The 16,123-nt window shown below is 39.1% G+C and overlaps 1 protein-coding gene across 1 annotated transcript; it reads left to right on the plus strand.

The window, feature by feature from the left end:
- The first annotated feature begins 686 nt into the window (after window positions 1-686).
- ctr9 (CTR9 homolog, Paf1/RNA polymerase II complex component) lies at window positions 687-15,253 on the plus strand. The gene is made up of 23 exons (XM_051696999.1): window positions 687-835; window positions 1,327-1,425; window positions 2,193-2,432; window positions 2,548-2,665; window positions 3,553-3,642; window positions 3,747-4,003; window positions 4,084-4,191; window positions 4,840-5,076; window positions 5,168-5,257; window positions 5,360-5,488; window positions 7,976-8,159; window positions 8,244-8,332; window positions 8,415-8,600; window positions 8,693-8,780; window positions 9,332-9,480; window positions 9,571-9,687; window positions 10,956-11,101; window positions 11,206-11,277; window positions 12,812-13,094; window positions 13,851-14,008; window positions 14,124-14,217; window positions 14,307-14,419; window positions 14,498-15,253. The coding sequence occupies exons 1-23, from the start codon at window positions 791-793 to the stop codon at window positions 14,895-14,897; spliced, it is 3,492 nt and encodes a 1,163-aa protein (XP_051552959.1). The 5' UTR covers window positions 687-790; the 3' UTR covers window positions 14,898-15,253.
- Window positions 15,254-16,123: the final 870 nt, after the last annotated feature.

The following is a 16,123-nucleotide window of genomic DNA, read 5'->3' on the forward strand; positions in this document are numbered from 1 at the left end:
GCCAGTTGCCCTTTATCTTTGAAGACTGTAAAGTACAACTTTGTATGAAATCTTCAATTTTCTGGCAATTCAAGCATTGTATAGCCTTCATTCATCAAAACAATGACTGACTGATCAGTTTCTAGAGAAAGCTGTTTTTTGCCATTTTTGACCTAATATTGACCTTAAGACATGCCAGTCTATTGCATACTGTGGCAACTCAAAAACAAACACAAAGACAATGTTAAGCTTCATTTAATGAACAAATAGCTTTTAACTGTGTTTGATACAATGGCAAGTGATTTTCTAGTACCAAATTAGCAATTTAGCATGATAACTCAAGGATAAGGTGTTGGAGTGATGGCTGCTGGAAATGGGGCCTGTCTAGATTTGATCAAAAATGACTTTTTTCAAATAGTGATGGTGCTTTTTTTTTTTTTTTTTACATCAGTAATGTCTTGACTATACTTTGTGATCAGTTGAATGCCACTTTGGTGAATAAAACTACCAATATCTTTCCATAAGAGCAAAATCTGTACATTATTCCAAAATTCTGTCCGTCAGTGTAAATGTAAAATCACGCCACTTGTCTGGTCAAAATACATTTTACGTTACATCTTCTGGAAATTTTAGCGAACAGTTTTAGATGACTTTTATTTTGTAGCACAGGTCCGTTAACCCGGAAGTGAAGTGTATTGTGTTGTTCATGTTCAGTGTGTGCAAGGTAGTTGCTGCTGTTGAACATAATCACTGGGTACGAATACATACAAACAAAAACTGCGACATTGGGTTTGAGGTTTGAGTCACCACCATGTCTCGGGGATCCATTGAAATCCCTCTGCGGGACACAGATGAGGTACGGGCTCGTTTGGTATCTGTGTGGCGCTTAATATGATTTTATAACAGCTCAGTCTCTAGCTAACATGCTATCACTCGCGCGGTGTTGCTAAGTGTACATAAAACAAACGAAGTGACAGTAAAATCACAAAATGAATGTCTCTAAAACAGGTTCACATGATAAACTAGCGGTAAATAGTTTTGTTGACGATCATCTCAGCTGCCCTGCCAAGAAAACATCACACAAGTTTCTCATTCGTCGCCACTTCTTTAGAAGCGCTCGTGTCCAGTCAATTCCTGCCAAAGTGTATTTATCAAATGCACGATAATACAGCATGCAGCAGCGATTGCTGGTGATATAATGTCGTGTCTGCAATCATCAGTTAAATGAAATGAAAATGTTGTGATCATGAAATTATTCTATCATAAGTATTTTCTACTGAACGTTGTTCACTTTCTCACTGGATGGTTTGTCCTCTCTTAATGTGTTCTGCTGTGCTTCTTTTTCAGGTTATTGAGCTTGATTTTGACCAGCTTCCTGAAGGAGATGAGGTCATCAGTATCCTCAAACAGGAGCATACACAGCTGCACATATGGATTGCACTTGCTGTGAGTGATATGCAAACTTGTGTGTAGTGATCTTCAGTTATTCAGGGTCCAGTATGAACTTGTTGGCACAAGTGATAAGGAAATTTACTGGCCATACATTTATCTTTTTTTTTTTTTTTCTTTTTTAAAAGGGCTAAGATGCTGCATTTTGCATATATTTGCAAAAAATAAAATAAAATAAATATTCAAAATAATAATTAAACTGGTGTCTTATTTATTTTTCAAAGCTGTTTTTACTTGCACTTGGCAAGATTGTTAATTTTTGACCCTGGTTTCATTATGGGATGGATCAGGGTCAGAAATAAATGAGGGCTTGTTGCAAAAATGCCCCTGAAATTCAAAATGTGGGGGCAAAAAGATGCCCCTGTCTTTAATTTTTTTTATGACCGCTGATTTAAGTCTAAATATTATATTTTAAGCTTAGTTATTAGTTATTATCACAGAAAATATAATTTGATATTGATTTAATTTTATAGGCGGGAGCTAATAAACAGTATATTCTCAATCTAGTTATTCATATTGAGATAAAATACATTATTTTAATATAAGAGTGACACAGTAGTTTTTTATATATATACTGTATTTAGAAATCCTTATAAACACTAACAATGCCACTGAAAGTTTAATTCAGGGGGGGCAATTATTGCCCCTTTATGGAAAAGTTCACTTCTGACATGGGGAGGGATCTCCGCTAAAATTCTTAATAGGAGTTAAATGTTTGCTTCTTATAAACAAAAATCAAACTTTTTGAGAATGTTTGGTTTCAGTTGGAGTACTACAAGCAAGGAAAGACCGAAGATTTCGTCAAGTTGCTGGAGGCGGCACGCATCGATGGAAACCTGGATTACAGAGACCATGAGAAGGACCAGATGACGTGTCTTGACACTTTAGCTGCTTACTATGTCCAGCAGGCTCGTAAAGAGAAGAACAAGGATACAAAGAAGGACCTCATCAACCAGTCCACTCTCCTGTACACCATGGCAGACAAGATCATCATGTATGATCAGGTAAATGAACAGTAGACATTGTAATGCCTCCAAAATGTAACTTCACACTTTGCTTACAGAGATCTTTTTAACTGTATTGATGTTACACTATTATGATTATTTCACACTTTCATAGAGCCATCTACTGGGAAGAGCTTGCTTTTGTCTCCTGGAAGGAGATAAGATGGATCAGGCAGACGCTCAGTTCCAGTTTGTACTTAACCAGTCAACAAACAACATACCTGCACTCTTGGGTAAACAAATAAGAGATATAATCATTTGCCTAAAACAACTTATTTAAAGTCAAAGTGAAATGAAAATCGACCCTCTTTACTTTCTTAATACACATACCCGGTCTTATTTTGCGCAATTCATCAGTGCATGTTATTCCAGAGAAAATAAAAATCTTTCATCAAAAATGTCTTTTTTTTTTTTTTTTTTTTTTCTGCTTCTGAAAAGACTTACCTAGGCCTACTGATTGATTATTGTCAACCAATAGTCAAATAGCTGTTTAGGCTGCTGTTGTGGGTAATTCAGCCTTTCTAAAATCTTAAGTTAAAGGGATAGTTCATCCAAAAATGAAAATTCTCTCATCATTTACTCACCCTCATGCCATCCCAGATGTGTATGACTTTCTTTCTTCTGCAGAACACAAATGAAGATTTTTAGAAGAATATCTCAACTCATACAATTCAAGTGAATAGTGACCAAAACGTTGAAGCTCCAAAAAGCACATAAAGGCAGCATAAAAGTAATCCATAAAACTCCAGTTGTTTAATTCAAGTCTTCTGATGCGATCCAACCTGTTTTAGGTGAGAACAGACCAAAGTGTAACTCATTTTTCTTGACATCAGCATGATTTCAAGCTTGAATTTTCATTTTTGGGTGAACTATTCCTTTAAAACAGTCATTTAATGCCAGTTAATCCAAGAAAGGTTTTGGCAACAATAGCAAATAACAAAGATTTGAAAAAAAAGAAAAGAAGCGTGGCCATCAGGGTGTCACAATGCTCTTCACGGTAAACTTGAGCTTCAGCATTTACATCCTGGGCCTCTTGCTTTTTATGTTGACTTTTAAGAACTATGTATTAATAGATATTATCTTTTTATGGATTGTTATTCATGTCCATGTTGTAAAACAGGTAAGGCATGTATCTCCTTCAACAAAAAGGATTACAGGGGAGCACTGGCATATTACAAAAAAGCCCTTCGCACTAACCCTGGCTGTCCAGGTGAGCTTGCCAAGTATTATTATTATTATTTTTTTATTTATTTTTTTTACTTTGATTGATGAAGATTTGCTGAGCTAATTTCTGTGTAAATTGTCTCATTGTAGCCGAGGTGAGGCTTGGCATGGGCCACTGTTTTGTCAGGCTAAACAAACTAGAGAAAGCTCGCTTGGCTTTTGGCCGAGCCCTGGAGCTGAACTCTAAATGTGTGGGGGCGTTGGTGGGTTTGGCTGTGCTGGAGCTCAACAACAAAGAAGCCGACTCCATCAAGAATGGAGTGCAGCTGCTGTCCAGAGCCTACACCATTGACCCCAGCAACCCCATGGTGCTCAATCACCTCGCCAATCATTTCTTCTTCAAAAAGGTAAATATACATCCTACTCATGATTAAGAGCTACAGTTTAGAATTGGAGCCTGAGTACTTTATCTCTGTATGTTTTTCAGGATTATAGCAAAGTGCAGCATCTGGCTCTTCATGCTTTTCACAACACAGAGGTGGAAGCTATGCAAGCAGAGAGCTGCTATCAATTAGCTCGGTCCTTCCATGTCCAGGTAAGACAGATATATCTGTTGATTGAAGCAGTGGTAAACCGATACAGGTTTCTCTGTGGCTGATGCTTATAACTAGAGAGTATGATGGATGATGGCTGATAGAAGACATGTGTATATACAGTAAATACTCTATATGTATGTATGAGTGGTTTAGGAATAATGTAAAAAAAAACGAAGAAGTAAATGGACATGAAATATTGATTTGAGTTGAAATGATTTCGTCATGTGAGAAGAAAATGATTATGGAGTGAAACAAGAGACATGAAACTATCACAGCTATGTAGGACATCCGTGGCCTGGGACAGTGATCAATTGTACAGTTTAGCGGTCATTGTACAAAAATAAATTATCACAGAATGCTGCAATTGACTAATATGAATCAAGTATTCCAGAGGGCTGCACAACATGTTGGAAAGTAAGTATATATTAAATACAATTTCACGATTACGTACAGGTTTACACACAATTTCTTAAGTTATATGAATATTTGCTCTTTATTTATTCAGCAATATTTGAGAACAGGCATTGTAGACTTAGACAAAGCAGGCCGAATCCACCTGGCTGGTCTGTTAGTCGATATTTTGAAATTCCCTGTACTCTATAAAATTCAGTGGCAAAAACCAGAACATGTTGCTTTGATTTTTTTAGGAGGACTACGACCAAGCCTTCCAGTACTACTATCAGGCCACTCAGTTTGCCTCATCTACTTTTGTACTGCCCTTCTTTGGTCTGGGCCAGATGTATGTGTATCGTAGAGACAAGGAGAATGCTGCGCAGTGCTTTGAAAAGGTCCTGAAGGCATATCCCAATAATTATGAAACCATGAAAATCCTTGGGTCACTTTATGCCACATCGGATGACCAGGAGAAGAGAGACATTGCTAAAGTATGATTTTATGAAGATTTTTTTTACATAGATATTATAACCCTTTTTTTTTAAGTCTCTATCTCAAGACTTTTCTGTTTTGATTTCATAGGAACATCTAAAAAAAATCACAGTACAGTATTCTGATGATGTGGAAGCCTGGATTGAGCTTGCCCAAATTTTGGAACAAACAGACATTCAGGTAACGGCTGTGTTTTAATATATGCCTTTTGTTTTTGTTTTTTGGGCAATTTTGGAGCTATTTTAATGGCACAACTAACCCCATTGCCCATCTCTCCTTCAGGGTGCTCTGTCTGCATATGGCACTGCCACTCGCATCCTCCAGGAAAAGGTTCAAGCTGATGTTCCTCCTGAGATCCTCAATAATTTGGGGGCTTTACACTTCAGATTGGGAAACCTAGGCGAGGCCAAGGTACAGTGGAATTTTGAAAGCCAATCAAATCATAATTTGCCCTATTTTACTTATACCCTACTTTCTTCACATTTCTGGTCTTAAAGGAATAGTTCACCCAAAACTGGAAATTCTATCATCTTTTACTCACCCTCTTGCCATCCCAGATGTGTCTGGCTTTTTTTTCTGCAGAAAACAAACAAAGATCTCAGCACTGTAGGTCCACATAATGCAAGTGAATGGTGGCCAAAACTCTGAAGGTCCAAATATCACATAAAGGAATCATAAAATGAATCCATAAGATTCCAGTGGTTTAATCAATGTCTTCTCAAGTGATCCAATCGCTTTTCGGTGAACAAACCAAATTATAACTCCTTTTTCACTGTACATCTTGCCATTGCAGTATCTAGGCACGATCATGATTTCAAGCTCGATTACACTTCCTAGTGCTTGACACATGCGCAGAGTGCTAGATAGGAAGTGTAATTGAGCTTGAAATCAAGATTGCCAAGGAGACTGCTTTTGGTTTGTTCTCACCCAAAAGTGATTGGATCGCTTTAGAAGACATTGATTAAACCACTGGAATCTTATGGATTACTTTTATCCACATCAATCCACATCATCCGCATATGCAAATTTGTGTAGAGGTAGTGCGAGTACTGCGCCTTTTGAGAGTCTATTTTAGAGGAACCGGGGGTAGCTGGCTTTATCACCCAGGTTTGCACGTGATCGCCTGTTGCTCAGCATCGTCCAGTCTAGGCTTAACATTTAGGGGCAGGGGAAAGGCTGCACCAGTGTTGTACTTCTTCTGGAACCCAGCCTCAATGTGGGTTGTCAGGGCCAGAACTTGGTTGCAGCAGCTACGATTCAGTTGGAAACCTGCCTGTTCATCAGGGATCACCAGCTCGACAAAGAGGGCTTATTCTCCGGAGGATGATACATCCCAGGAGTTTATACTGTAGGTGTGCACAGAAGTGTTTTCGGCCTATAGCTTCCTGGGTCGTTGGTCGGCTTCCCAGGTTTAAGTGCGGCAAATACCATCGCCTCCCGCCATATTTCTGGGATGTGTCCAGATTCCAATGCCTTGGAATAAAATTTCACTAGCCACTGGAACCCCAAAGGGCACAGGTGGTGAAGACATTCCGAGGGGGATACCAGCTGCCTTCTCTTTCTTCATTGCAGCTAGTCCCTCTTTCACCTCTTCTATGTTGATGACGATGAGGTTTTGTGGGGGGATTGAAGCTATTGTCCGTGATAAATAGCGATTTGTAATAAATGGAATATTCCAGGTTTAATAAAAGTTAAGCTCAATTGACAGCATTTGTGGCATGACATTGATTACCACAAAAATGTCTTTTGACCCTCCTTTAAAAAAAAAAAAAAGCAAAAATCTGGAAGTGAATGGGGGCCAATTTTTGAACGTTAAAATACTCTTTGAAAAGTGTAGCCACAAGACAAACAATATGCATGTAAACATGATTTTAGTGTGATAAAATCACTTACTAACCTTTTCTGTGTAGTTATAGCTGATTTTACAACTTCATTGCCATGACGGTTTAATGTCAACAAACCCTAAAATTTAAACAACTTTACAGCTCAAATAATACATGAGTTTTCTGCCGTTAAACCCTCCAAAAATTGGCCACATTCACTTTCATTGTGTTTCACTGTACCCTCTTTTTTTATTTTATTTTTCTCCCAATTTGGAATGCCCAATTCCCAATGTGCTTTTTAAGTCCTCGTGGTCGCGTAGTGCTTCGCCTCAGTCTGGGTGGTGGAGGACGAGTCCCAGTTGCCTCTGCGTCTGAGACCGTTAACCTGTGCATCTTATCACTTGGCTTGTTGAGCACGTTGCCACGGAGACATAGCGCATGTGGAGGCTTCACACCGGCAACCACGCTCAACTCTCCACGCGCCCCACGGAGAATGAACTACATTATAGCGACCACGAGGAGGTTACCCCATGTGACTCTAACCTCCCTAGCAACCAGGCCAATTTGGTTGCTTAGGAGACCTGGCTGGAGTCACTCAGCACGCCCTGGGATTCGAACTAGCGAACTAGCGAACTCCAGGGGTGGTAGCCAGCATCTTTACCACTGAGCTACCCAGGCCCCCCTTCACCCTCGATTTTCAAAATAAATTTTTGTGGTAATCGACATTATTCCACAAATGCTGTCGATTGAGCTCAACTTGTATTGAACCTGGAAATAGTCCTTTAATTGTAATTAATTGCACTGAATTAATGCATTAAATCAACAGCCCTAAAATAAATGTCACTATTTATTGAACATTGGTGTCATTTATTATATTACTTTTGCTGCCCTTTTATAAAAGCAAAAAGCCACTCCCTTTGAATAAAATCAAGTCTTGTCCTACTTTCTTTTCATTGTTAAATATATGTCACATTATGGACATAAAATGGGTTGCGAATGTTATGTTTAGCTCAAATTGGAACTGAATGTATTTGTTCATTAATTATTGTTTTATACACCTTCCGTTTCTTTGTAGAAATACTTCCTGGCTTCTTTGGATAGGGCCAAAGCTGAGGGCGAGCATGATGAGCACTACTACAACGCCATCTCTGTCACAACCTCCTATAACTTGGCTAGACTCTATGAGGCCATGTGCGAGTTCCATGAGGCAGAGAAACTCTACAAGAACATCCTGAGAGAGCATCCCAATTATGTGGACTGTATGCATCATCAGGATATTCATTTTGTGTTTATGTGGACTTTTGCCTGGAACAGTCATTAGCTTTTATTTTAATTTGTCACAGGTTATTTGCGTCTTGGAGCAATGGCACGTGACAAGGGAAATTTCTATGAAGCTTCTGACTGGTTTAAAGAAGCTCTTCAGATCAATCAGGTGGATAGTTCTTGCATCACAACTATCTCAACATTTATTTTCATTCTCTTAGAGCCTTATTAATAAAATGTGTGTTTTGTAGGATCACCCTGATGCCTGGTCGCTGATTGGTAACCTCCATCTGGCCAAGCAGGAATGGGGTCCCGGCCAGAAGAAGTTTGAACGCATCCTTAAGCAGCCGTCCACTCAAAATGACACCTACTCTATGCTGGCGCTAGGGAACGTGTGGCTTCAGACGCTGCATCAGCCCACTAGAGATCGCGAAAAGGTTTGTTATCGTAAAAAGGCGATGTTGATAGAGCAACACTCTGCAATCAAAGAATTTGTTGTCTGATCTGGTCTTGTTTTTGCTTTTTGCAGGAAAAGCGGCACCAGGATCGAGCACTAGCAATCTACAAACAAGTCCTGAGGAATGATGCCAAAAATCTATATGCTGCCAACGGCATAGGTGCCTAATCTGCTGTTTAATTAGTCTCTCAAAGCCAGACGTTTGACTATGGTTTTCTGCTATGGGCAGTTTTCTGTTTCTGGTCACTTACTGTCATGGCGGAGGAACTATTTAAAAAAAGATTGTGCTGAGTGAGCAAGTTAGGTCAAATAAGTTTAGAATATTTGTGTCTGTATACTTGCATAGAGAATTTTACAAGAAACATGATTTTGATTCCCGGTGGACTGATTCCCATGATTTCTGAATTAAATTACTTGTGCTATCTGAGCTCTTGCCATTTTTGTGTACAATATGCAACATCGGAGGCTAAAGGCGGTCGCACACAGGATGAGAAGCGTGACTCCGGAGTCGTAGCTGGGCACTGCCGACAGACGCTGACGACGGTGTGCGTACCTTCATTGAAAACAGTTGTTTCGAATTTTAGAATGCGCCATGTCATCCGCCAAACGCATCCGGTGTGCGACCCCCTGAAGAGTATTGATTATATATGGTTCGGTTTTATTTTTTTTAGAACATCACCATTCCTCCAATTCATCTTCTGTCTGCCGCAGGTGCTGTACTGGCACATAAGGGTTATTTCCGAGAGGCAAGAGATGTCTTTGCTCAGGTCAGAGAGGCCACAGCAGATATCAGTGATGTCTGGCTGAACCTTGCACACATCTATGTGGAGCAGAAGCAGTACATCAGTGCTGTGCAGATGGTGAGACATTGCACAAACTCAAATGTTCTGCTGACATGAATGGTTTTTGTTGGATCAGAACTCATGGCATGTTTTTCTTTGTCTTTCCAGTATGAAAACTGCTTGAAGAAATTCTACAAATTTCAGAACACAGAGGTGCTGTTGTATCTGGCCCGAGCGCTCTTCAAATGTGGCAAGCTGCAGGAGTGTAAACAGACTCTTCTGAGGGTAAGGAAATTTTAATGCAACACTGTCATGTTTTTTCCCCCAATTTCTGTACTGCATTAATTCTTTTTTTTTTTTTCCTTGTTCTTTTATAAATAGGGCTGCCAAAGTTAACACGTTAAGAAGAAGCCTTTATGTTTGTCACACATTATAAAATTTTTGAACATATACAGTGAAAATCTTTTTTCCGCATATCCCAGCTAAGCTGGGGTCAGAGCGCAGGGTCAGCCATGATACGGTGCCCCTGGAGCAGATAGGGTCAAGGGCCCAACAGTGGCACCCAACGGTGCTGGGGCTTGAACCCACGACCTTCTGGTCAGTAATCCAGAGCCTCTACCGCTGAGCCACCATTTATAACAAGATCACCTATGATCACCTAACCCTAACCCAATGCATTAAAACAGAGTATGCAACCTTTTGAAAAGGAACACACGCACACATACACATACACACATATATATATATATATATATATATATATAACACACACTTGGAGGCAAATTTCAGAACAGTACAAATTTGAGATTAACACAAAAAACATTATTATCCATGATTTTTTTATTTTAGTGTTGACAGCCTTAAAGGAATATTCCAGGTTCAATACTCAATCGTTTAGCTCAATCATCAGCATGTGTGGCATATTGTAGATTAACATAAAAATGAATTTTGATTTGTCTCTCCTTTTCTTTAAAAAAAACAAACAAAAAGCAAAAATCTGGGTTACAGTGAGGCACTTACAATGGAAGTGAATAGGGGCCAATCAGTAAATGTTAAAATACTCACTGTTTGAAAAGTATAGCCACAAGACATAAAAAATATGCATGTTAACATGATTTTAGTGCGATAAAATTGATTACTAACCATTTCTGTGTAGTTATGTACTGTACACTTTTACAACTTTGTTGCACTGATGCCATAAACCTTAAAACAACCGCAAAAGCAATGATTTAAACAATTTTACAGCTAAATTTCTAAACACGTTTTTTTAATGATTGAAGTGCTTTTATAAAATTTTAAGCTCACATTTCTACCTTTAAACACTAAAAAAATGTGCCCCATTACTTCTATTGAACCATTCACTACCTCACTGTAACCTTTTTGTTTTTTTTAAAGAAAAGGAGGAATGAGTCAAATTATTTTGTGGTAATCAACATTGTGCCACAAATGTAGTTGATTGAGCTTAACTTGTTTTGAGCCCAGAATATTCCTTTTAATTATAAATATTTATGCCTATTTTATAATTTTTTTTTGGTCTTTTTATGGATGCTCAGGCTCGTCATGTGGCTCCAAGTGACACAGTGCTGATGTTTAACGTGGCACTGGTGCTGCAGAGGTTGGCCACACTTGTGCTGAAGGATGAAAAGAGTAATCTAAAGGCTGTGCTGAGTGCAGTGAAAGAGCTGGAGTTGGCTCACAGGTGAGCTTCATAACCCTCCCATTGACCTAAATCCTACAGTATAACACACAGCCCTTGAAACTCTCAGATGTGTCTTTCATAACTTCCTGTTAATTGCTTTACAGGTATTTCAGCTACCTTAGTAAGGCTGGAGACAAAATGAGATTTGACCTCGCGCTGGCTGCTGGTGAAGCCAGGTAAATTTCTCCAGATCTGTAATCATCATTCGAAAGTTTCCTCTTACAGCATGCCTTTACCAGGTGTGACGTGACAAGTTTACTGCGGCAAATCATTTTTCTGTCCACGCTGAAAGTGAAAATGCTGCGTGACGTGATAAAGTCTCAGCCAATCAGAACATGTTTCATGTTAAATATATACCTATGTGGAGTGGAATTTTGTACCAATGGGATTTCACAGTTGGTGGAGCTTCCCATTGCGACATGACAGAAATGGAACCCAAGTGAGCGACAAAATGTCTTGACACTTCTGAAGGTTGGAGCTGATATGAAAAAACCTTAGAGTAGCTTGGAGAGGATTTATTTGTTGATGCTCTGTCACATCACTGAACGTTTTGGTCCAATCAAATGCTTCCTAGAATGAGAATGTCCCTCCCTCTCATACTGCCTACGTCTGACTAGCAAAGGCAAGTAGGAAATCATGGTTCATAGCTATAGCGTAAACAAAAGCCTGTTGGCTATTTTTATAAAAAGGGACATGCCCTTTCAATATGTCGCACCCAAACTCCCAATTTTAATTGGAAATACGTCAACACAGGAAAGAAAACTACACTTGTCAAGCCTTTTAAAGAGGTCTTTAAAGGGATAGTTCACCCTAAAAATTCAGTTGTCATTTACTCACCCTCGTGCCATCCCAGATGTGTATGACTTTCTATCTTCTGCAGAACAAAAAGGTTTTAGAAGAATTTCTCATCTCTGTAGGTCCTTATAATGCAAATGAATAGTGACCAGAACCAGGCTGCATAAAAGTAATCCGTAAGACTCCAGTGGTTAAATCCATGCCTTCTGAAGCGATATGATAGGTGTGAGTAAGAAACATATCAATAATGAAGTCTTTTTTTACTCAAAATCTCCACATTCTTCTTCTTTGTTGTTTGGCAATTTGCATTATTTGTGCATTTCGATACCTATTGGTTAAAGGTGTTGATATATAGTAAAAAAGGACTTAAATATTGGTTTATTTCTCACCCAAAACCAATTAGATTACTTCAGAAGACATGGATTAAACCACTGGAGGTATATGGATTACACTGCCATTATGTGCTTTTTGGACCTTAAAGTTTTGGCCACTATTCATTTGTGTTAAATGGACATACAGAACTGAGATATTCTTCTAAAAATCTTTGTGTCACGCAAAAGACAGAAAGTCGGTTGCACTTTATTTTACAGTACCCGCCATTTCAGTGTACTTACCCAAGAAAGTACTGAGTAATATTAGGTAACTACATGCACCTAATATGGGGTAGGGTTGGGTTTGGAGTTAGTAGTAATTACTGTAGTTGTTGTAAATATATGAGTAAATGTAGAACAGTACTGTAAAAAAAAAAAAAGTGCTACCAGAAAATCATACACATCTGGGATGGCATGAGGGTGAGTAAATGATGAGAGAATTAAAATTTTTGGGTGAACTATCCCTTTAAGAAACAGTCCTGCACATGTTACGCTTATGTTGTACATATACATTAAACTCATCTGTATGCTTTTGCTTTCTTAGGCAGTGCTCTGACTTGCTAAGCCAGGCTCAGTACCATGTGGCCCGAGCTCGTAAACAAGACGAGGAGGAGAAGGAGCACCGTGCTAAACAGGAGCAGGAGAGAGACCTGCTGCGACAACAGATGATGAAAAAGCAGGAGGAGAAGAAGAACAGGGAGGCTGAGGAGCAGAGGAAGCTCCTCGAGCAGAGAGCTCAGTATGTAGAGAAGACCAAGAACCTGCTCACCTTCGCTGAGGGAATGAAAGAGGCAAACAAAGAGAAGAAGAAAGGAGGAGGTGGAAGAGTGAGTCTGAAATTACATTTGGATGTCACTGAGCTCCAGAGTACAGGCTATGTTTCAGTAATTTAATTTAAAGGTGAAGTGTGTAATTTCTGCACCACTTGCATCACAAAGTGGAATTGCGAAACCCGAACATTCCTCACATCGCCATTGGTTGATCAAACGGATAGTACCATCCCAAACTCACGCCACTGGCTGAAACTGTGTTGCTGTGTAGGGCTAGAAGGAGTGCTCAGACAGCAATGTTTTGATAGCACCAGTGTTTACACTTTTCAGGGGAATCAGCCTACAAATAAAAAAAAAAATATGCAATTGTATATGTTTAAAATAGGGCTGTTGATTTAACACATTAATTTAATGTGATTTAAATATATTAAAAATTGCGTGTAGAAAAAATGCAATTAACCATGTCCCCGGACTGTAATAAGGAATATTCCTAGCACCATCGGTCCATAAAAATATATATATTTCATTCTAAAGCCACATTTTGTTTGTCTTATCAATGCTTTATTTGTCTGCCACAAATGTGTAATGTATTTTAATTATCTGAATGATTATATTTGTAATATATATTATATTTTTATCATTATTTAATTGATTGAATTGTTGTTATTTGAGGGGCTTTCTCAGCATACATTTATGTATTTGATTAATCAATTGGCATATCATGTAGTTTAATTTGATTAAAAATGTATCTATTAACAGCCCTAATTTAAAAATGCGTCTTACATTTTATATTTTAATTCATTGTTTTACTAGCGCAAGAAAGGAGGCGACTTTGATGACTTTGTCAATGATGACTCCGATGAGGATCTGCCACTCAAGAAGAAGAAGAAGAAGAAAGTTGGTAGCGGCAGTGAAGTTGATGATGAAGGGGGAGAGGAGGGAGAGAAGAAACCCCGCAAGAAACGAAGAAGGTAAACATTTCTGAGAACACACTTTTGAATTGTTAAAAAAAGCAAAGCTAACTAACCCTAGTGGAACGATGTCTGGTTGAAGCCTGATTTCAGTCTGTTTCTCTGGTTTCCTCAGACCGACTAAAAGAGAGGATGAAGGTTCAGACGATGAAGGAGGCTCCAGGCCCAAGAAACAACGCAAACCCAGAGAGCGCAAGAAGATTGAGAAGGTACTGATTTGTTTTGAGCATCAAACTCATTGTCTCAAAGAGACTACCTGGATGATTGCTAATTGTAAATACATTTCTCCTTTTTTCAGCCTAAGCCAGAGCGCATGCCGCCATCTCTTAAAGGAAAGATCAAATCCAAAGCAATCATTTCATCCTCTGATTCCTCCTCTGATGAGGATGGCCTAAAAATAGCAGAAGACAGGTGAGACATGTCTCTCGAGTTTGCTTAAGTTTATTTATGTGCTGATTCTCTTGCTAACATTGTCGTTTTCATGTCCAGAAACCCCCGGGACAGCGGCTCAGGTTCTGACGATGACGAAGGCCACAGGAAACGCATTGCTTCTGACAGCGATTCCAATGAGGAGCGGAACCAGTCGGGAAGTGAGCCCGGCAGCCCCCAACGCTCCGGAAACTCAGACGACGATGACTCTGGAAGTGAACGACCGGTGAAGAGGAGGAGACCGCAGCAGCAGCAATCCGACTCTGAACAGTCGGACAATGAGAGCAAAAAGAGCCGCTCTGAAGGATCTGACGATGATTCCCCGGCCGGATCTCCAGCCGCTGCGTCAGACCGGGGCTCAGACAATGAGGGGTCTCCACAGAGGTCTGATAATGATTCTGAGCCCGAGGGGTCCAACAATGAAGCTTCTAACAGAGGCTCTGATGATGATAGTGACTGAATTTACTAAATCGCCTGTCTGTCTGTCATATCTGTTGAGGAAAAAAGAGAAGCCTTTGTCTACTAAATGTTTCTTCATTGCGTATGTAGTTATGTGTCTTCCTGGATATGTTTCTCAGATACTCCAGGATGTTTTTTTTTTTTTGTTTTTGTTTTTTTTATTCGTCCGAAAATGAGAAGGGTGTTTTATGTTCGGTATTTTGAGTATGAAATGTTCAAAACCTTTTTTGCCTAAGCTTTTTGTTGATCATTACAACATGAACATAAAACACAGTAGTCTTATGAAGCTGTCACAAGCTGTGATGAGTTGGTGTACATTATAAAATAACTTTTGAATAAAAAGTATTTTGAATCGGTTTTCTCACAGAGTTTGTACTGAATCATCGCTTATGTTTTTTACAATTTGTTCAGCTCTTCTGAAAGGATTAAAAGTTCACATCCAGGGCCCAGCAAAAACCTCATTAACAGTAGTAGATTTTGTGGATAGAACCTCTACACCGATTAGCCACAACATTAAAACCACCTGCCTAATATTGTGTAGGTCCCCTTTGTGCTGCCAAAACAGTGTCAACCGAGATGCTATTCTTCTCACCACAACTGTACAGAGTGGTTATCTGAGTTACCGTAGACTTTGTCAGTTCAAACCAGTCTGGCCATTCTCTGTTGACCTCTCTCATCAACAAGGCATTTCTGTCTGCAGAACCGCCGTTCACTGGATGTTTTTTGTTTTTGGCACCATTCTGAGTAAATTCTAGAGACTGTTGTGTGTGAAAATCCCAGGAGATCAGCAGTTATAGAAATACTCATGTTGGTGCTGTTTTGGTGGCACGAGGGGGACCTACACAATATTAGGCAGGTAGTTTTAATGTTGTGGCTGATCGGTGTATAAGAACACATTTAGACTCATAAAAAAGAAGTGCCACACCTTCATATTTTTCATGTCATGGCATCAGTAATACCATAACTAGCCTACCTATGATGGAAAGGCACAAATACAAATGAGATATAAGAACAACACAAAAATGTAAATATTATGAGGCACTTCAGAACTTTAGAGTAAATTATGCCAAGCATTTTTCTTTACAATTTAGAATTGTACTAATAATTGATTCTGATTATGGGTGAATATGAGCAACCATTTATTATAAAGGTTAATATTATGAAGAAGCTGCATGACGCAGTACAGATTACTGTCAATTCATTGCTAGCCAGTTTGCTTGCAATAAA

This window comes from Myxocyprinus asiaticus, chromosome 1 (assembly GCF_019703515.2).
Source record: "Myxocyprinus asiaticus isolate MX2 ecotype Aquarium Trade chromosome 1, UBuf_Myxa_2, whole genome shotgun sequence".
Classification (NCBI taxonomy): domain Eukaryota; kingdom Metazoa; phylum Chordata; class Actinopteri; order Cypriniformes; family Catostomidae; genus Myxocyprinus; species Myxocyprinus asiaticus.

What these genes read in the sequence shown, in the direction of transcription:
- ctr9 (XM_051696999.1), top strand. Translation starts at nt 791, where the DNA reads ATGTCTCGGGGATCCATTGAAATCCCTCTGCGGGACACAGATGAG. An exon ending in CACTAACCCTGGCTGTCCAG is followed by an intron (nt 3,643 to 3,746) that starts GTGAGCTTGCCA and finishes GTCTCATTGTAG; the next exon opens with CCGAGGTGAGGCTTGGCATG. An exon ending in CTGGCTGCTGGTGAAGCCAG is followed by an intron (nt 11,278 to 12,811) that starts GTAAATTTCTCC and finishes TTGCTTTCTTAG; the next exon opens with GCAGTGCTCTGACTTGCTAA.